The 22,378-nt window shown below is 38.1% G+C and overlaps 1 protein-coding gene across 3 annotated transcripts in view; it reads right to left on the bottom strand.

Annotated features, from left to right (window-relative positions):
- RNF38 (ring finger protein 38) overlaps positions 1-22,378 on the bottom strand; it is an 89,955-nt gene that overhangs the window by 41,870 nt on the left and 25,707 nt on the right. For all 3 annotated transcript variants that reach the window (XM_063294845.1, XM_063294846.1, XM_063294848.1), the window contains exon 2: positions 3,047-3,117. In XM_063294845.1, the coding sequence (XP_063150915.1) occupies positions 3,047-3,117 (71 nt within the window). The remainder of the gene's footprint in view (positions 1-3,046; positions 3,118-22,378) is intronic.

Below are 22,378 nucleotides of genomic sequence, written 5' to 3'. Positions count from 1 at the left end.
CCATCTCTATTAGTGCTGCTAAGAACAGGTGTAGCAATGCGCTAAATGTCAGTTTGGTAAGCACATGCACATGCCAGTGCTTATCTGGTTCCCATTTTCTTTCCTCTTCTGTGGCTATCTAAGGCATTCACAATTACTTATGAATCCTAAGAAAGCAATATGTAAATAAAGCATCCAAAAGACATTACCTGATGTCTTAGAGGGATCTAAGGGATAGGGGAGGGACTGGTGTTTATGGAGAGGAACACCTAGCAGCTCCTAACTTTTAAACATTCTTTCCAAAAATTGGAGGCCTCAGGCATGAAAAAGGTCATGTAGATGACATGTTGTGCATTCGTATGTGTAGGAAGGAGGGGCAGATTTCCCTAAGAGCACATCCACACATCCCCCTAACTCTCCCTGAAGATACAGTATCTCCTGACCATTTGTTAAGGACAAGTCCATGTGATGTAGCCTTCCTCACATCTCCATCCCGTAACACCAACTAAAGTCTGTTGTTTCTGGCTCAATGTGGAAGTGGTGTTTTCCAGCTTTGGAAATAAGCCTTGCTATATGCATGATTTATGTCAAGGCAAGGGCTAGAATCTGGCTGTTTTCAGCTGCTCTGGGCACACTCTCTTCTCTCTAGCCACTGCCACGTTCTTCTCATGGCCTTATGGTTTGTGCTGCTGGACTGACATAACTCCAGGAGAGGAGCCACAGCACCCTGAAAAGTAGAGAAAGCAGGAGCTCAGAACCCCTTTAAAATGACCTGCCTGTCACAGAGCTCTTGGCCTACCACTTTATCTAAAAAAACCTGGTGCTGCTTTAAGGGTAGCAAGAAGACCAAGACTAAAGCAGCATCCAAGATCACTAGAGAATACTGCAGTTGAGGCCTTTGTTTCTACATAGGCCTCACAAGCAACAGCCACAGCTCTAGCCATCTGTCAAAACTCGCCTCTCCCCCAGCCCCAGCAGATTAGGAGGAGCAATCAGTGGATCTTTATCGCACCAGCAGGAAATCCACCAATCGTTGCACTTCGATTTACCCTGGAACTGTAAACTGCTAGAACTGTACCACTTGCTGCCCTTGGCACTAAAACAGACAGAAACTGGCTATGTGGGCAGAGCAAATTACGTTGGTATACTTTTTGGCCACCTCACAGTGGCTGCACTCCAGTCTCGAATGACTGCCTCCTTCTCCATCTTCAGAAGGAATAATTCCTTTATTGGAATCATGAGCAAGCCAATTTTCCCTTGGCCCAGAATGGCTCAAAGGCACAGATCCTTCATAATATCCAAAATGAGCCTCCCCTTCCCCTTCTGAAGAGATGAGGGAAAACCAAGCCCCTTTCATCTGTCTTAATGGGAGAGGCCAAAAATTAGAATGGTAAAGGAAGTTTCTTGACCAAGACCCTAGGCTAGAAAAGCATAACAAAAAAACAAAAAAAAAGCAGACATCATCCCTCTTTCCTTTTCCAGCCACAATGAATAACAAGAGACCTGACACATTTTATCCTGGGATGGGTCTACTACATAACAGAAAAGTACACTTGTTCTTTCCCGCGAAGGTAAGGAAGTCATAGAAAGTTTTCCTATAGTCTTAATAGAATGCATTAAGTTAACCTCTTCCCAGATAGCCTAGAATAAATGCACTTTTATCAAGCATGAGGTATCATGTTGATCTAATGATAACCTATACAAGCCAATACTTCATATTATCTGTAAGGCTGGACTATATGCAGTTTACTGTATCACATCCAATCATTAACATCATTGCTGAATTGAGATGGCTGAAAATAAGTTTAAAGAATAGGTGGGGGAAATTGCTTCTCAAAGGCTTGGTGGAATATAATAGGAAGGAGATAAACAATATATACTGAAACTGAAATTCTGCAGAAAGAAAATCTCCATTCTGTAACTTCGTAATTAGTCCAATTTCTGTGAACAATTCTGGTAATTTCTTCCAATTCTGTTAGTCAGGGGAAGGATTAAGAAACCATACAGGGCACTGAATTTCCATTCCCAACCATTGGAAAGTATCTCAGCAACTGTAAGGGCTTCTGAGATCTCAATAGGCATTAAATACACACTTTTAAAAACACATTTTCCTAAGGGCTGGAAACCTGCTTCTTCAGAATGAATGAAACACACAGCTTACTATCACTTGTCAATTTTTACAATACTACCGAAAAAGGATTTCAGTGAAAACTTTGAAACACTTTAACATGCATTGAAAACCTGGAAGAATGTGCAAACATATAAATCAAACCTTTTCATTTCTAGCCGAGCATAAATATCTTCAATGGTTTGAAATTCTAAATATCCAATTAATTATTGTTAAAAGCCTTGTTATGTGAAAATTAAACTCTGCTCCTGAGTTCCATGGAATATTTGCAAGAGAAATGGAGTAAAAAAAATTAACACCATTCCCTTATATTTTGTACATATAATTTATGTAAATGGTATCATTTTACTTTTAGAAAATATATGCAGGTAGTCCTTGCTTAACAACCACAACTGAGACTGGAATTTTGTTGCTAAGCGAAACAGTCATTAAGCAAATCTGACCCAATTTTATGATTTTTGTGGCGGTCATTAAGTGAATCACCATGGCCGTTAAGTGAACCATGTGGTGGTTGAACGAATCACACAGTTCCCCATTGATTTTGCTTGCCAGAAGCCAGCTGGGAAGGTCAAAAATGGCGATCACATGACCACAGGATGCTGCGATGGTCATAAATGTGAACTGGTTGCCAAGCGCCCAAATTGTGATCACGTGACATTGTGATGGTCGTGTGAATCAGTTGTAAGTTGTTTTTTTCAACACCTTCATAAGTCCGAACCATCATTTACCAAATGGTAATTAAATGAGGATTACCTGTATGTAAAAATGATCAGTTTCTATATATAAACATGTATGTGTGTGTGTGTATCAATATACTTATTCAAACAAATAAACTGCCTTAGCCAATAACAACAATTAAAGTTAAATATGTATAAATATTTATTTTAAAAAACTTAGTGAAATGGGAAGTTCCACTTAGCTGTCATTACTTTCAATTACCTTGTCACTGTCATCAGTACAGATGTGGTCTTGATGGATCAGCTGGCACTGGAAGGAAGCACCAATACCACCTGCAAAGAAAGTGAGCAGAAACTTAATATATTTTTAACAGGTAATATAACAAACTCTTGGCTCCATAGGCACCTGTATTAATTCTAATTCTGGAACAGAAGACAGACTTCTTCACAAAGTACCACAACGCACCTTCTCCAGTTTACTCCCTGAGATGAACTTAGCATTGCAGTACCAAGAAGACAGGCAAACACATCAGCTATGAATTCTCAAAACTATCCTTAGGTACTGCAACAAATCTCTCTCTTTCCATCCCAGCCCTCAGCTACACACGCTCACAGTTCTGTTTCCAGGCTAAAGTAAAAGTTTCTTAACAGGAAGAATACACAAGCATTTGCAAATAATGAACAACAAAATGTGCCTCGTGTGAGTTTCTCCAGTTGTTTTAGCACTTACAATGGAAAATGAAATAACTGCCATTCTCAGTGTACTCACTTAGCAACCCAAACCTAAATTCCCCCAAAGCCAGCAATTCTGTCATTTCTCCTCCCTTAAATATATGATGAAGTCTAAATACACAAAGATTCTCATATTTTCAATTGGTCATTCTCTAAGGATTCTGTGCTATATGCCTGCTGTTATATAATAAAAATGTTTGGCCCTTCCTAAGTGTCCTAATCTTAAGACATTTTTGAATTACATTATATAAAATAGCATACAACATACTTTTTACACAGGCATAAGAGCTACTGGATTAACAAGATGAAGCTGCTGAATTGTTTTCAGTTGGTGATTTATTTATGAATACTGGCTTATTCTGAGTTAAACTTGTGTCTTTACAATATGGTGAACACTTCTAAAAGAAATTGGCAATACACAGTGTCACATAACTCAGTCCAAGAAAGGTGGCACTGAGATTTACAATGAACACACTTATTAGCTAGTTGCTGAACTGCAGCCCGTCAGCAAAATTGTAGGATAGAATTTTTGGAGTTAGATAATCCAGCGGCATCTGGAAGGCCACTGTTTCACCATCACTGTGCAGACAATAAACAGGGACTGTTAAAGAATAGAATAATCTGATTATTTAATCAATCTGTTTACAATTCTGAATCTAAACTATAGATTGAAATAAGCTACTATATTCTTTGCAGTGTCGTAATTTTATACCAAAAAACTGCTGTTATATAATAAAAATGTTTGCACCTTCCTAAGTGTCCTAATCTTAAGACATTTTTAAATTACATTATATAAAATAGCATAGAGAACACTTTTTACACAGGCATGCTGGCTGGGGAATTCTGGGAATTGAAAATTGAAGTCCATGCATCTTAAAATTGTTAAGGTTGAGAAACACTGCTCTAGCCAATGAAGCTAAAATACATCTTGGAAAACTTTCCACAACATTGCTACCAGTTTAATATGCCACAGGGATTCCCTGTGTTTCAAATTCCCTGTACTTCCTTTTCCATTTTATTGCCTGCTCCTTTTCCTTCCTGATCAGCTTGGGGTACGGAAACATAGTGTTCTGTTACGAAGCCACCACTCTGCATTCAGTCAAAACATGCTGAGCCCTACCCAATACTTGGCCTTTGCATGCTGCTCGTTCATGGACAGGAGCCAATTCACATCATTTGAAGCCTGAGTCACCCCTCTAAGTACACTCATTGGCTTTACCATAGTTACTGGAACAAAGTTCTTGTCATGGCTGTACAAAATATACTGGCTGGGACACAATAAGCTGTTTCAAGCAAACCAAAGTACAAAGAATTGGGATTTCTACTATGTTTGTCTTCAAACAGGGCTTTCCATTAAGAGCCAAGTCAAATCTCCTTCAAGTCTAGCTTGACTCCTGGTTATTGCATGTCACATCCAGGCAGTTTTCTTGGCAACAGCAATGGAAAGAGTTTGCCACTGCCTTTTTGTGGGAATTTTTTTTTTCCTTCCCAACCTGGCCAATCACCCAGGTATTCCTCGGACGTTTCCTATCCAAGTACTAATCAGGCCTGATTCCATTTAGCTTACGAGCCAACATCAGGGCAACCAGATCCTGCCACCCACTGAGGCTCTATACCATGTCAGCAGGCTGCAATTTAAGGAACGGAAATCCAAATCAATTTGAATGGAGAGGTCTCGTGTTCAAATTCCTCTTTATACTGCCCTGTGAGGATTGAAATTCCATGTCTTATACATACTGGGATTTTTCTATTTAAAATGCTTAATTTGATATGATTTTTTTTTTGGTCATGTAAGATGCTATCGTGAGCTACACTGTAATGCCATCTTCTCTGCACACGAAATCTTACAGAATGAGTTCTCCTTGAGTTCCCTTAGCACACTGAATTATTTCATTAAACAACACTTCAAGATTGAACAAATGTTTATATGCATTTTCAGCACCTAATTTCATATGAGTGATACTTATTTTCTGCATTCAGGTTTTCAAAACTGCCTATGAGGGAGTGATAACTCTGAATTAAGAGTGCAAGCCACTGAATCCAAGGCATATTCCATGCTTCCTTTTCTTGCATTCCTTGTTTAGGTTAGCAAACACAGATCTTAGCACAGCTTTCCATCTGATGCAATTACATTTTTTTCTATTTTTGCAAAGCCGTAACTTGCTCCAAAGCACGATGCTTCCAGGGAAGGGACAGAGGTCTGAATTGATCTCTTGAAAAGAAGTTTTAAAACTAGGCCAATGACTGCATAAAATTAGCCTGAGGTAGGCCTTGCCTATCTTCCACCAATCTGCAAGTATCTTTTGTTGACAACTTAAAAGCTCTAATTTACTAGACAAGCAAGCAGTATATTCAATCAATTCTGATATTTGGTTTCATAGATCCATATCTCAAATATTAGGTTCCAACTGCTTCTAGCCACAGTGAAAACTTCCCTTGTGTAGCAGAACTAAGGGAATTTTCACACAAATTAACTTACACTAGGTGTACCCACCTGGGTATATTTTAGATTTTGAAAATATATTGCAAATTCTGTCCTTAATAGCTGCTGCAGAACTGCCCCATTACCAAATGGCTGTCACGAGGATTGTAACTGGTTACAAAATACAGTTTACCACCATGCTAACCCATGTAACCATGTCTTTCTGTAGGGCACTACCATCGATCCTGCTTTTACTTATTTTCTGGGGTGACAGGGATAGTTCCAGACAAAGCACTGGGAAGCAGCCACTCACAATATAACACAGGGTTTCTCAACCAGGGTTTCGTGGCACGCTAGGGTTCCACGAGAGGTCACTATGGGCTCCCTGGGAGATCACGATTTATTTAAAAAATTATTTCAAATTCAGGCAGCTTCACATTAAAGAGTTAAGTTTCATTGAGTTTGCAATGTGACTAGACATCAGAAAAAATGCCTCTAGATATTGTATTTATGCTATTCTTAATGCAAAAATTACTGGGAGAATATATAAAGATAAAGGTAAAGGTTTCCCTTGACGTAAAGTCCAGTCGTGTCCGACTCTAGGGGGCGGTGCTCATCTCCGTTTCTAAGCCTTGGAGCCGGCGTTGTCATAGACACTTCCGGGTCATGTGGCCAGCATGACGACTCGGAACGCCGTTACCTTCCCGCCGAAGCGGTACCTATTGATCTACTCACATTTGCATGTTTTCGAACTGCTAGGTGAGCAGGAGCTGGGACGAGCAACGGGAGCTCACCCCGCCGTGCGGTTTCGAACTGCCGACCTTCCGATCGGCAGCTCAGCGGTTTAATAGTCTTCTTTAATTTAATGTGGAACTTTCTCATGCTTTGCATTTTACTTGCAACAACTCTGCAAAAAATCCTGTGCAATATAAGTCCTTGTTTAGCAACTGCCTCATTTAGCGACTGCTCGCAGTTATGATGGTGATTAAAAAGTAACTTTATGACCAATCCTCACATTTACGACCTTCACAGGTCTGTAAAGCAAAACAAAGCTGAAGTAGGATCATAAGCACAGTTGTGGTTTCACTTAACATTTGCTTTGCTTAACAACCAAGTTGCTAGTATCAATTGTGGTCACTAAACAAGGACTACCTGTACCCAGCTTTCCTGACATGTCAAATTATGTTGCTATTTCCAGATGAAACTAATCTTGGAGATTCTCACAAATACGCCTGCCCAATTAACGTGTGCATGAATCACACTAGTATATGTAGATGTATATCTGTACATACCCGACAGAAGCCACTTTCCAAAATCGGCAGGGCCAGAAGATAGATAGGTAGATAAAACATACAATGTAAAGAATGAAGCTGGCAAGGCAGGTACCAGCAGTTCCCAGACTATAGAGAACTATGACATTGGATGAGATGGCCAGCAAGAGAATGGCCAAATATCTCACTGACTCAGAAAGGCAGAAGGAAAGGCCTAGAATATAAACCCTCAAACACAGACCTATATACAGACTTTGACTTCTGTGTACAGCAGTAAGCAGATCTTTTGTGAGTATGTGGCTTCACTTTAGTCTGCAATAAAAAACCCTAATCTAGCTGTCCCATGCCTGTGAGCTTTCTGCCAGGTGAGTGAGTTCCAGAATAAGAGATTAGTGCCTGGAGAACTGAGATTTTCAGCCATATCTGTGCAAAACCTGACACACAAGAACATATACCTGCATACTGGAGAAAACAGGAAGAGGATTAAATGGGGGAGTACCATGGGTGCACTGGGAAAGAAAGGAAAATGAAAGTGAGGATCAAAACTGGAGGTAATGAGAAAAAGGGAGAAACGAAACAAAACAAGCCTTGTTAAAAGAGAAGAAGTCCCACCCAACTAATGGCTAATCTTTAAAGATACATGCAGCCATTTCCACCCTTGCCCATTTGCTTGTTTTCAATGATTTGCTTCTGTAATTCTAAGCAAATGTCAGATACACACCCTCCATTTTATGGGGTGGGAACTGTCTTTCTAATCAGTAGATATCAGGATCTGTAGTCATCAAGAGCCTTCCCTCCTTACATTTGTCTCATCCTTTTAAAACCATTCAAATGTATCCAACATCCAGTGTTTATGAATAATTAATGCCTTTGTATGATAGCATGTTTTCCATCCTAACTTACCACCATTCAATTTCATTCAGTGATTCCAAACCCTACTATTTTGTTAATAAAATATTTATCGTGGTATTCCTTTGGAGCCAGAATACCAAAGCATCACATCAATATTGTCTGGGCCAACACTGTACAGACATGGCATCAATCTTTTATTAAAGCAGCCATAATAAGACAATATGTTACTATATTGCTCAATACTCAGGGACTTAGTACTCAGGAACTGAAGAAAGCCTACATAGATCTTTCATCCCTTAATTCTCCCAGTGAACTTGTAAGGATAACATAGATCAAGGTGATTGCTGATGTTCTTGGGCAAATAACTCAGTCAAAGCTTTGGGGATTTGGACCAAGGTTCTAGATCAGTACAGTTACTACTTCTCTTAGCCTAGCTTCATAACTGTAGACAGTCAATTTGCATAGACATATGACTGTGTATATATACAGTATATATATACACACACACACACACCTCTGTATGGGTATGTGTGTATTGTGTATTGTGTAAATAAATAAATAAATAAATAAATAAAGTTGGGTATGGACCACTACAACAAAGAAAACCATAATTTTAGAAATTAGTGAGGTGTCCATTAATTTATCACAATGGCTCGGTTAAGATAATCTTCCAAGCCATGAACTGACACTTACAGTTACTTGGATCAGAAGTTATGGTCAGAGAAATACATATACAGGGGACTTTGGATTCACCTTCAAGGGTTCTGTGTTTTCTCCAGAGACAGAGCTTTGAATCCAAACTGTAGATTCTTGTGTGATCTGAAGGTACTCTTTGGAGAATCATCCAAACAGATCTAACTGGTCAGCATAAATTTAATACGATCTTATGAAGATGGAGTATTTTACATTTTGGACACAGTGAAACATCCAGAGTCAGTTACCATACGGTAACTTGTCCCAAAACATATGGAAGTGCCCTAAGCCTCTGGTCAGTATTATCTATAAGACTGTCAGCAGCTTCTCCAGAACTTTCAGGCATACCGTAGTATTTTCTTTGTGCACTTTCATACTGTATACCCTGTTGTATACCCCCCAAATTAGAGAGCCAGTTTGGTATAGTGGGGTTAAGGCACCAGGGTAGAAATCAGGAGACCGGGAGTTCTAGTTTCACCTTAGGCACCAAGCCAGCTGGGTGACCTTGGGCCAGTCCTTCTCCCTCAGCCCTAGGAAGGAGGCAAGGGCAAACCACTTGTGAAAAACCTTGCCAAGAAAACTGCAGAGACTTTTCTAGGGAGTCGCCAGGAGTCAAAAACTGACTCTAATGCACAAAAAAAAAACGGAAAAAAAAAAACGGAAAAAAAACGAAAAAAAACCCCACCCTCCCCAAATTTTCAAGGTTATCTGTTCTTTTTTAAGGTTACAATAATAGAGCTATTTTTCCTATTTATTACTTTTGTTTTAACAACTGTCAATGGTTTAATATGCTTTTGAATGCTTCTGTGAAGGTTACTAACTGAAAACATAGATGCTTTAAGAGCTTATTTGGTATACTTCCTAGCCCATGAAAAAGGCACTAATATACAGTATCTCCTACCCTCAAAAGAACTATTATAATAATCTGTCATTACATTATATATAGAGAAACGCAAATTATTTTGCCTGGGTATGTCATATTCAAGATACTTTGCTCTTAACGCATTATCCAACTAATCACAGTGCAAACTTCAGGTTAAAAAATTTAAATTTTTATAACAGCATGTCAGGTTGGCAAAATAGAGCCAATTTGGCCTAGTGGTTAAGGCAATGGGCTAGAAACCAGGAGACTGTGAGTTCTAGTCCTGCCTTGGGCATGAAAGCCGGCTGGGTGGCCTTGGGCCAGTCCCTCTCTCTCAGCCCAACCCACCTCACAGGGTTGCTGTTGTGAGGAAAATAGGAGGAGGAAGGAGTATTTGGTATGTTCGCCGCCTTGAGTTATTTATAAAAAAATAATAAAGGTGGGATATAAAATAAATAAAATGAAAACAGTCAAGCATTAGTTGCGGAGGTAGTCGCTACTTGTGACCTATTACAGAGTGGAAAATCTGAACACAGATTATGTTACTTACTAACTGCACAATATGCAAACTTTCCTATAATGCTGTGACCTTCATCAGAACTGACTATAATGTTTCTCCTGCTCATATTTGCCGCCTGAGCAGCTATTCCCAGCTGACAAGTGAAATAAAACTTAAACATGTATCAAAAGTTATTATTTCTGCTAAATGGAACAATTGAATTGTGATTATTTGAACAGTATATTGATTATAAGATTGTTGGTACTGTTACTGGCACATTGGCCCCAGAGTAGGGTGGGGGGAATACTAGGCAACCCTTATTAAACTAACACCCTGAATTTGTTAAGAACTCATTTGACAGTTTAAAGAACTAGTGGTTTCACCTTCAAAGCTCTTATAATACTTGAGATTTTTCACAAGAAAAGGGTACTGTGTGTATTATTGAATTCACACACTTCCTTGATGTAAATCTACAATGTCATTTTATGAATCTTTTTCTTGACAGTTTTAATACCTGCAAATGCACTCTCCAACATCCTCACATCCTATATCCAAAATATCCAACAAGTATTATCAGGAATCTCTTCGTATCAGTTACCACCCATGATATATACTTCACCTCTTGCCAAACATTTCAGTTGTGTTAATTATGCATGGGTATAATAAGCTCATTAATTGCAGCACAACAGTTCATGTCAAATTCGCCTAACTCAGTCCATGCTGCTGAGTAAGCTGCCCACATGTATCTTTCTTCTCTCAAGTCAGTTTGATTTTCTGCCTCAGTTACGCACTTCTGCTTCCCAAAACAAATATATGCTTACAGTATTTAAGGCCTTGAATGTTAATAATCCCCCTAAATTAATGTTTAAAATTGACCACTGAAGAAATTAAGTATTGTTATGTATGCGTACATAGCTTTAATGCAAGAATGCCATCCATTTGTGGATTCAGAACTTTTTCTCAGTTTTTGCTTCAAATCTTACCTCAAGCAGAGAAATGCAATATATTGCAAGACTAATTAGTTTGCCATCTTCAAACACTTGAGGGCAGCCTGAAAATTCCAAGATTCAAAATCACTGTCAAACACCTATCACTTGTTCACTTGTGTGATATTTAATAAGAAATGACAGGCTTCAAATGGCTTAAATATACAAAGTGTCTTGCACTCTAAAACAGAGAAACATGTGAAGTAACACTCAACAAAATCATGAAGCACCCTTTCGGGGAAGTTATGGCAGGTGGAAGTGTTTAGTGCAGCAACTCACACTTGTAGTCTATAAGACTGATGCACCAGGGCCAAAATAAAAGTGTTGTTTCATGGCCCGTAAGACATAAATTAACTTTACCCTTCTTGCCTGTCTTGGTTTTGCTCTAATTAACCAGCATCTGTCCAAGTCTTGTTTCATGAAGGGTAATATTTAAGCTCAGTTCTTGTTTGCTTTTATTAGAAAGATATATTCATTCGCACATTTTCAGCATAGGAGGAATGCCACTACAAACATTTGCCAGATTTTTACCTATATACATTACCTGTATAACTACATTGAGAAAACGTTCTGAAATCTGCTTCGCTATCTCAAAAGGTATCTGGATAATTTAATAATACAGATAAATTCTGAATATCCTTCTACTCAATCTTTTCTAATATATTAAATATATTGGATAATTATATATTAAATAAGCAGGTTGGTTGGTTGCTTCCACAAGATATACTACAAGTTTTCCCACTCCAGAGGTTTGTGTCTCTTTTTCAAGTTACAAACACATCTGCGTGTATTCATTCTGTTTCTGAAATACAGTGCATGCTATGATTTTAAGATTATTACTTCAGTGTTCTCAAAGCAATTCTCTTGTTCCATTTCAAAATACACTAAAAAGTGCAAACTGAGACACTGGAAATGATACACAAGCAGTCCCAAGAGCCAAATGTTGCCAGACCTTTAACTTGTGGCACCTGGCCGCCCTTTCTCTGTGCTAGTGCAGCGAAGTCCACAACAAATGAATTATAGTTCTTTTTATTCACAAGATTTAGATTTTTAATAGTTTACACAAAAGTAAATTCTGTGGCCAGGAAATAATTACACATAACATTAATTTTATCAATTACCGAAGGAAGTTCATGCATTCTATAATTCTCAGCAAATTATACTGTTAGGCTAAAAATTAAATTAGGCTTAAAATCCTGCCAGAGTCCTCTAGCAACAGGGAGGGTTATAAATGTTGTCAAACAAACAAGCAAACAATATTTGTTTATGGGGAGAGGATGTTCAGCAGCTACTGTGTTAAAAATTCCATAAGTTTTGGGGCCAACACTTGGACTTCATGAAGAATGTTTTACACTTTATGCAAAAATGTAATTCTAAGTCAGATGTAAACTTATATTTCATGCCTAAACAGGCACAGAAATGTATCCACTTAAATCATAGCTGCAAAACAACTGTGAAAAAGCTCTAGTTTTGAATGCAGCACAATAATACCTCCTAAATCATCTGATAAATTGACCCAATGCTACCAGGCCTGAATAGACAGAATTCATATTTTATTTTCCAAAAAAAGTCTCCCACATAATACTTTTTATAAGGCACAACAAAAACTTGATTCAGTGATTTTAAAATTCAATTGTAGAGTCATCAGAAAGTTTTATCCAGCCAGTTAAAATTTCTAATTTTATTTTATTTGATTGGAGAGACTGCTTATTTCTTGTCTAGAGAAGCTGGCTTTCATCTGTCTAACTCATTGCATACAACTGAGAATAGCGCAAGGAAGGGAGGAAGGGAGGCCTGCCTAACATCATCCAAATAAGAAGTCCAGATCATTGGCCTCCAGTCATCCAAAGATGTCACTTTTTCAAGATCATTTTCAAAAGTTCTATTACCAAGTCAAATATAACCCATTCTACACCTGTTCATGTTTCCTAAATAATGTCCTTTTATGTCCATTATGCTTCATTTGATTATATTCAGCTTATTTTTCTAATGTGATATATTCGAAAAATAAGCTGAATATAATCGAATGAAGCATAATGGACATAAAAGGACATTATTTAGGAAACATGCACATTTTGATTTTTTTTTTACTTCAGAAGACTGCCTGTCTTACCCAATTCTGTGTCATCTACAATTTTATATGCATTTTCTGTACCTCTTCATCCCTTACTCTTTCATTCTGGTGTACTTTGTCAAATGCTTTACTGAAATCGGTAAATTTACTGAAATATTACATCTACAATATTCCCATAACCTACTAAGGATTCTGTCAAAAATGAGTGAGAGTTACTGTTTTTGACAAATCCTTCTTAACTTCTGGCAACTGCTTCATTGTTTTCAAGGTACACGCAGATCAATTTTCTTATGATCTGCTCTAAAACCTTCCTAGGTTTGAAAGTCAAAGTGACTTCTCCTCCCATCTCCCTTTCATTTGCCTTTCACCAGTTCTGCAGGATTTCTCAAAATCAAAGGTTCAGTCAGATCATTAGCAAGTTCCTTCAGCAACCAAAGATGCAATTCTTTTGACTATGGAGATTTAAATTCATCCAAAGTAAACAGGTACAGTATTTGGTTTCCATGTTTCTATCAATCCCAAACTTCAATCCTGCCTCTCCATCTTGCTCTTCCAAGTTATCTGAGTTGAGCATCTCTGCTTTTTTCTTGGTAATATCTCAGCATTTTGCTATCTTCACTGAGCAACCTATACTAATTCTTTTCTTTTTATTTTGAACATTTCTGAAAAAGACCTTTCCCTTGTTCTTAACTTCCTTCAGTAACTCTGGCTTGTTCAGAGCTTTGACTTTCCTGATATCTTATCTAAATACCTGTAAGGGTTGCAGCTGGTGAGGCAGGAAATATTGATTCTTATGCCAGAGAGAGTTGTTTGTAAACAAGGGGCAGATAGCAGGAACCTTCAAGAATGGGAAATAAGCAGCTACAGATCAGAAAAGGCACCAGGAAGAGGCCCAGGATTTAAGCTTGTGTAGCAGCATTTACAGAGGACAGGATTCCAGGGTGCTGTTAGAGAAGAAACTTTTTCATATATATGGCTCCCTAATGCTCTGCAATAAATCAACTTGTCTAACCTTTTTTTGTCTGCTAGGGAATGTGGAGCAGGGAGAGTTTAATTGCCATACCAGGTACAAAGCCATGACAATTTGCCACTCCCTTCCCCACAACCATGCAAATATGACCCTTAACAGCTAACAATCAAAACAACAACCCCAAACAGTTAAGAACTATTATGACAACAATAACATACAATGAGCTTTCATTTTTATATGCTGGTGTATGACCGAAATAAAATTGATTGATGGAAGTTTCGTTTTTAGATCTTCAGGTTATGCTCTTTAGATGGCTCATCCACAAACCCTCGTTTGCTATGCTTCTTGCTTGCCCCAGAGCGAGGACTCCTGTCACCCTAAATCTTGCTGCCCCCCCATGAGTCTTTCCTGTACATCTGGAACAGGACCGTGCTGTGCTGTTCTCTGTACCCAGGGTTTCTGTGTATGTGGAAACGTGTTAAGCTGTGGGGTCCTCCAAGGTGTATCAACAGAATTTTTCAAAAAATGACTAGCAACCTATTAATTACTATTTGGCAGAGTGTTTTTGTATCTTGTGGCTGCCATGTAAAGATTATCCAGTTTTCTACACCCAAGATGCAACTGTTGGATAAATGTTGTTGAAGAGAAAGGAGTTTTGCTGTGTATTTGTCGGCAGATAGGTAAATCCACCTTCAAAATGCAGCAAGCAAAGAGCTGCACAGCAATTTAAATGCAGAGGAAGGCCCCCTGCCCATCTTCCATCCCCAGCATGTACAAAAGCCCCCTGAACCACTGTTCCCACAGCACAGCATGAAGTGAACTAGTATTCAGGAGGAGGAGGGATGCCTGTGCATTTTCTGCCTGTCAGATACTTTAGGCTGCATGGTGCCATGGTTGAGGCAGAAACCACTGTTAGGTTGATCAGTCAACCTACCTTAAAAGAGGAAGAAAAAATCCACAAAGAAAGTGGCAGGGGAGCTGGGGTTATGATCTCCCATGCAGAAAAGAGCACTATGGAACAGGCACATAACCCAGCAACTAAATGGAAGGGGATGGTCCCACAGCAGACCTGCTGGACCTGGAGCTGATAACCAATCCTGATCACCTCTTCTCAAGCCTGCCTCCTTCACGTGCCCTAAATTGTCTGCATGGAATGTTCTGTGGTGGCATCACACACACACAACACACCCCATCAGAACACCTACAGCCATCTTTAGGCTGCTTTAGTAGCAAGCTGAATGAGACAGAAGCAACGTTGTGAGACGTCCTCAGCAAAAAACATGGGGCTTTTTGTGCCAAAACAACGGGATTGTGTGGATCGGTTCGTACATTTGTTTCCTCTGTTGTCTCCTCAGTGCTGTTTGTATTTGCGCTTTGAATATCTTTTTCCCATCTACCTTGAACTCCTTTTCCCCTTAACTTCTCTGCCCTGCAATCCCATTGTTCAGAGTTTATTAATATCCCTATTTTGAATACATTTTCAGATACAGATTCAACTATATTGTTTTAATTTCCTTTAAAATCAAGAACTCCAGCATTACACTGATATTTCCCCCTTATGTTCCTGCTATTTCCACTTGTTCAACTAAGTCTTGGCTTGAAACTAATAGGGAAAGATAGCTGACCCTCCTATGCCTTCCTCCACCCTCTGCATTTGTCTCCCAACTGATACTTAAAGTCCCCTGTTGTTACTGCGTCATGCCTCTTTGAACGTTCTGAAATTTTTTTCCTGGAAATACATCATCATTCAATTCTTCTCCTTTGTCGGATGTAACAGTATTACTTTTATTCACTCCTCCACTTCTTTTAACAAGTTGCTTTCTACAGCATTTTGGGTAAATGGGAATGTTTTTAATGCTCAGTATTACTCCTCCTCCCTTTCTATTATTTCTGTTCCTTTTGAACAAACAGGATCGTGAGAGTCACCCCACCAGGACACTGTTATACCCATTAAGTCATACTTATCTTCCTCTACTAAGAGTTCAAGACTATCCTGCTTCATTCTTATATGTCTGAGTATTTGTGAATAGACAAGGAAGGCTATGAACTTTATCAGCCAATGCCTTTCCTTCTTTTTATTGAATGGCTTAATAGGAGCCATTAAAGCAGCATTCCCGCTTTATCATTAATCTCAGAGTCTTATGTTCGGGTGGGAGTGGGGGCAGTGCCCCACAGGATTCAGGTTAAACCCCTTCCTGATCGCCATGTTTGACCAAACACATTACCAGTTCTTATGAAGTGCATCTTGTACCAGCAGAATATCATCCTGGGAACTTAGATTAAGGTTCCAGAAATCAAATCTCTCCCATCGCCACTGTCTACATAGCAAGTCAATCACTTGCAGTATTTTGCTTTTTCTTTCTGATCTTCTCCCACAGATTGGAAAGATGGATGGATTAATTCACTTCTTTGCATTTAAAAAAGAATGTATTGTTAAAACTTTCCTCTTGAGCAAGACTTCATGATTGCACAGTAGCCTCATATTTCAGGATTAGCACAAGATTTATATTGTCTGTTACTGGTTTCAGGAAGGAAGATCCAAAGCGCCTTTCTATTTTTCCTAGAGATGACCTGAAGGAAGGAATTTTTGCTAGAAGGGCTCAATATTCTTCCAGCTAGATAGGTCCAATTTAGCATAATTATCACTTACTGTGGAATCCTTGGGAGAAGCGGTCTGTCAGTGAGGTTTTAAGTTATTCTCCTCCCAATCTGTCATAACAATGTTTCCATTATTTTGTGCCTTTAATCAGAAACTTATGTTTGTTGTATATGTAGAGTATCTGTTTCTTCATACTGAAGCGTCATGAAGAATAGCCTACTTCTTCTCTAACAGACAATATACTGCACTTATTAGGGACTGTAATTACCATAATCAAGGAATGAAGAAAAGCAAGCCAATAAAACTAAAAACAGTAACAATTGTGAACGACATCGTACATAGACTATTTAAAATATGAGGCTTATGCAATAGCAGTTGATGGACAAACAAGGGGTCTGAGGAAATGAGTTTGAAAATATCTTCATAACAGACTGGCTTAATGGTTATTGCCCCTTCCCAAGAAACTATAGAATCATGGAACGCAAAGGTTGGAAGGGATCCTGGAGATCACCTAGTCCTGTTTCCCAACTTCAGCGACAGAATTTGGCTACATGGCCGATATAAGTCTTTCCTTCAGGCCCCTGTATACATCTATATGCATCTAACGATAGCATAGCCCAGGCTGCATTTGGTCATGCTTTCTACTAGAAACTCATGTGCCCTTTTTAACTCTCATATGAGTTGAAAACTCCCTATGCATCCACAATAGTTTTCTAAGCTGTCTCCTTTTTTCATCTTACTGGAATGATGTGCAATTGTCCTTCCAGTATCTTATGTTTTGAGAACCTCCCAATGTTCCTACACTCCCTTTTCCCAAATTCTGCAGCCAACAGCTTCTTATAAGTCTGAGAATTACATAGATAAATCATTTCGCTTCTTATGAAAATAGTAAAAATGCAAAGAAAATGGAAATAAACAAAAGCATGCAAGTGATAGGCAGGCAGGCAAGCAAGCAAGCAAGCATTTGCCTTTAAGTACTTATTTGACATTTTGATAGAGTTCCTGAGTTCCTTCATTTGTGTGTGTGTGTGTGTGTGTGTAAGTATAATACATCACTGAGTGAAAACTATTTCAGCAAAATATGGAATGTTTTCCAGTGACACAGCTTCCCAATGTGGAAAAACAAGAACATGTGGCAGGATCTACCTTCTTAGGTCTATAAACCTTCATCTGTTGAAGTTCAGGGCAAGAGTGAATTGATAAAGATGAGTTAATGCAATATTACTGTCCACTATTGTTTGCTGGGCTCATCTGGGTAATGTACATGCAACCTCAGACTGTGCATTTAAACACATCCAGAAATCCATTTACATGCAAGAATTATCCCACACTTAATCAAAAAGAGTATCTATTATCTGCCATGACACTGGTTTAACTAACATTGTTCTCTGATAAAGATACTTAAAATAAATTGTTCTGTTTATAAATTGAAGACAAGAACCACTAGATGCAAACCTAATTAAATGTCAAGTGAATAACAAGCTGAACCATAAATCTGAATGGAATGCATTGTTCATATCAATTTCACTCTTGAGTAATTGATCCAGAACTATACTTTGGATATGTAGCGTGTCTGACACTGAATCATTTTTGTACATTTTATATAGTTAAATGTTATTCTTTTATTTTACAAATAGCAGAAAATATCACCATTATAGGGACCACAGGTTTATTTCTCTAGTAGGTATTTTAACTGAAATGGCTGTCTCAGATCTTAGGTGGAAGACTTTCTTAGCCATGCTATGTGAGAAAATTTTAAGCAGTAGATGATGGCAATTGAACCAGAGCTATCTGTACACAAAGCATGCAATAACCATTACCTACCAGCCCTATTTAACTTGGTTTGCTATTATACACTTTTATGGAGTACCACTACAAGAAAGGGCAGTGGGTAACTAAGGAATTTTATTAAGAACTTAGGAATTATGTTGTTGCTTATGGTAAAGTTAAATTTTCTATAGATACAGATTGGCAAATTAATATGTTTCAATGCTTTTCTCCTGTTTTATTTTTTACTAGGAGCTTTCATTATGGGAAACTCTTCCAAAAAATACTGCACCGTGAAACTGTCAGTTCCAAATGCTGGCAATATAGACATAAGTCATAGTAGGAACAGAATTCTAATAATTGCCACTGTAAAACTATATAACCAGGACATTAAAAAAAATTACTACCAGAAATGTGGATAGAAATATAGAAATTTGTATATTGTCTATTCACATGACTTAGTGTAGGAGGTATATAGCAAAGAGCTCAAGCTAAATTTTAACAGTTCTATTAGTTAAGCTTGAAAGTCTCTAGAAAAATATACATACCAACAGCCTTTCAGTTTATAGACAATATGAATTACAACATCAGCCAAAAAACAGTATCCATAACTACCACATCTGGGAGCCAATTTCTGCTCCCCTCTCCTTTCCTACTAATTCTCCAGGTCTCCCCTGGAATGTATTTTTTCCAGAAATGCAGACACATGATATTGTCTGTAATTTGTCTCCTACCACAGATGAGTTACATTTAAATCAAAGCATTACCTTAGCATCTTTTCAAAGACCACTTCATAACAAAATATTAAACCCAGTAACATGAAAGTTACTGTGATGTAAAAAGTTGGCTGAAATTTTTGCAATAACACATTTTCAACCTAGGTCCATGAATTTGTTTCTAACACTGAAAAGCTGTATGATGGTGAGCCAAGTTTAAGAAATGGAATAGGGAAATCTGAACTCCAGCGCTTCAGTTCTGAACAATAAAAGTAATGTAAGTAAAATATAAGTAAGCACTTTATTAAAAACACAACTATAAAAAACAGCTAAAACTTTCATCAAACCTGTTATACCTCAGTCTGCCAGAAGAGGAGGAGGAGGAGGAGACCACCACCTGCCAATAAAGAATAACAGAGGGGGAACTAGGTTGACCTCTCTTGGGAGAAAGTTATAAAGCCTGGGAACAACTTTTGAAGAAAAAAAAGTCTCAGGGATTAAAAATGGGACAAAGAGGTTGGGGAAAAGTTTAAGATGACAATTACTCGATAGAAAGAAAGGTGGAAGGCACAATTGTATTTTTTTTTCTTTTCAGTTTCTTCCTTGTTTCTCTATTATTTTTTATCTTTGTTCTTGTTTGTTTTGTATATTTTATTACACTGAAAATTTCTAATTAAAAAAAAAAATAAGGGAAAAAAAGTCAAATATATTCCCACCAGATATGCCCTTGACAGTAGCCGGTTCAAGAGAAGGGCCTCTCCCAAGAGCCTAAAGGGACAGTCAAGCTTTTAGGGAGCACATTATTTTTTGAACATCTTGATCTTAAGTTATATTAACGTTTATATATCACAAGTCACCCCCTGAATTGTGCCCAGAGATGGTTGTCAAAGGAATTGTTTTAACATGACAGCCACATGCTTCCTATAATCTTTTCCAATCAATATGCATAGCTTTCTGGACTATAGATACTTAAAATTATTTTCAAAGACATGAATTTCTATGTTAAAATATGCTACTAGTGCATAATACTGTGATTGTAAGAAATTGTTTCTCTGCACATGTATTTTCTTTTGTTTACTCTACTACTGGTAATTTCTACTTTTTCCCTAGATCTCAGACAGAAAAACACCAGCAAACCTGTGCTTGGATAATAGAGTGAAATAGTTCACAGATTTGGAATAATCTTGTTTGTGAGTGCAAATTAAAAAATGTTTACATATTTTAGCTTATAATTCTGTGTCTCTTTGCCTAGGCATAAATTCCTCTAACAGAGTGACTTTGCTGAGTAAAGATGATTATTATAGTGCAAGTTTCATTAATATGCTAAACAACGTATCAGAATTGAACCAATGACAAACTGCACAGGTAAGACTACAGTGATTTTTGTAACATCAGAATATGGTAGTGCCTATTGTATGGCAGGACCTAAATTAATTTGCCTGGGCTAGGACAAAATAAGCAGGGTTAGGCTGGGTTAATACTTGGATGACAGACCTCCAGGGAATACCAGGACTGTAGGCTAGACCGATCAAAAGCAACCCAAAAGACTGTAGCATTAGATTGGCAGTGGATTCAAGACAGACATGCACATAATTCTTTACAGAAAAACAAGTTAATTTGTAGAATTCAGTACCACAAGATGGAGTATGAGGAATTAGGCAATTTATGCAAGGCAGTCTTAGCAATGCTTACTAATCGTAGCAACTGTATTTTATTTCTGGAGAGCATGCCTCTGAATATCAGTTGTCAGGGAACGGAGAAGGGAATATTGTCCTTCAACCCTGCTTGCTGCCTTCAAACACCTGACCAATCTCTTTGGGGGGTAAGATTTTAGACAGGACCTTAGGCCCATTAGAGAGAGTTTGCTCTCTTAAGCAAGGGTATTGAAATAAAAAGCAGACAAAACTTCTTCTGACAATAACATTTCCCTTTTCCTTCATATAATATAAAGCATACATATACATGTACCCATGGTGCTGTTCCAGTTTAGGATAAGCAACATTATAAAGAGCACAGAAAAGGAGTAAGAAATAGCGAGCCAAAGATATTAATACCGTAAGAAAAATAAAAGGAAACAGAGCTAAAACTAGTTTTAACCAACACCATTCACTATACATCTCCATACTTTTCTATCCTTGCAAATCATCAACTCTATCCAAGCATTACTTTCCCCTCCTCTCAACACAGTCTATCTTGCTTCATGGATTTGTACTGAAATGTCATCCTCAGAAATGGCCAAACCACCTCAAAGCACTTGTTTCGTACTGGTCACTCTCCTCTGGTTTTCACACACATACTTCTTAAGTATCCCATTCCCAGTGCTGACGTATTTCAACTCCCATTTCCACATAAGAAACTAGGCAAAAGCACAATCTGATACACAGCCATATTATTTTCTTTTGACAAATAGGGATTCCTTGCAATAGATCCCACACTATCCGTTACCCTTCTATTCTCATTTGTATGTCTTGAGATGTCTCCATTTCCCCAACTTTAGTAAACATCCAGGGTATACAAATTCACCCACTTACTCTAATTTTTCTCCAGGTATGTATAACTTGCAATTGTTCATTCAATTTTGCATGTCAAACACAACTACTTTGGTTTGATACATTAATTTTCAGAGCCATTCTCCTGGTCAGATCCATACTTTTTGTTGCATTATATAGTCTATTTAGCATCTGCTGCAAATCATTCCATTGTAAGCCCATAACATCTCCACATACAAAAGAATACATATATTCATGTCACCACCACCTCTAACGCCACCACAAGCGTTCCTTATACATTTATCTATAAATACATCAACCAATAATATGAAGCATTAAAAAGGTACTGCAAACTTAAACAGGTTTGAGGATTGAGGGCTTTTCCACACTGCAACCTTAAGCTTCCTGTCTCCCATGATAAACTACCTGAAAATGGATCCTGCTGATGGCTTGATCTTATGTCTGCACTGTGTTTACCACAGCCCCAATTGATGGATTCCCTTCCTTCTTTATCCCTCAGTTGGATTAAAAAGGGGGAAATGGCAGAACTCCTGTCAATTTAACTTTTTTAAAAAAATAAGGAAAGCTAGGTCCATTCTTTCACTGTTCCACCAAGGAATTAAACACAAAACAACACCCAAATACAAGGACTACCAATCCAT

Source organism: Candoia aspera, chromosome 2 (genome assembly GCF_035149785.1).
Source record: "Candoia aspera isolate rCanAsp1 chromosome 2, rCanAsp1.hap2, whole genome shotgun sequence".
NCBI classification, from domain to species: domain Eukaryota; kingdom Metazoa; phylum Chordata; class Lepidosauria; order Squamata; family Boidae; genus Candoia; species Candoia aspera.
The sequence above is the reverse complement of the archived record's forward strand: the minus strand, read 5'-3'. Positions and strand labels throughout refer to the sequence as shown.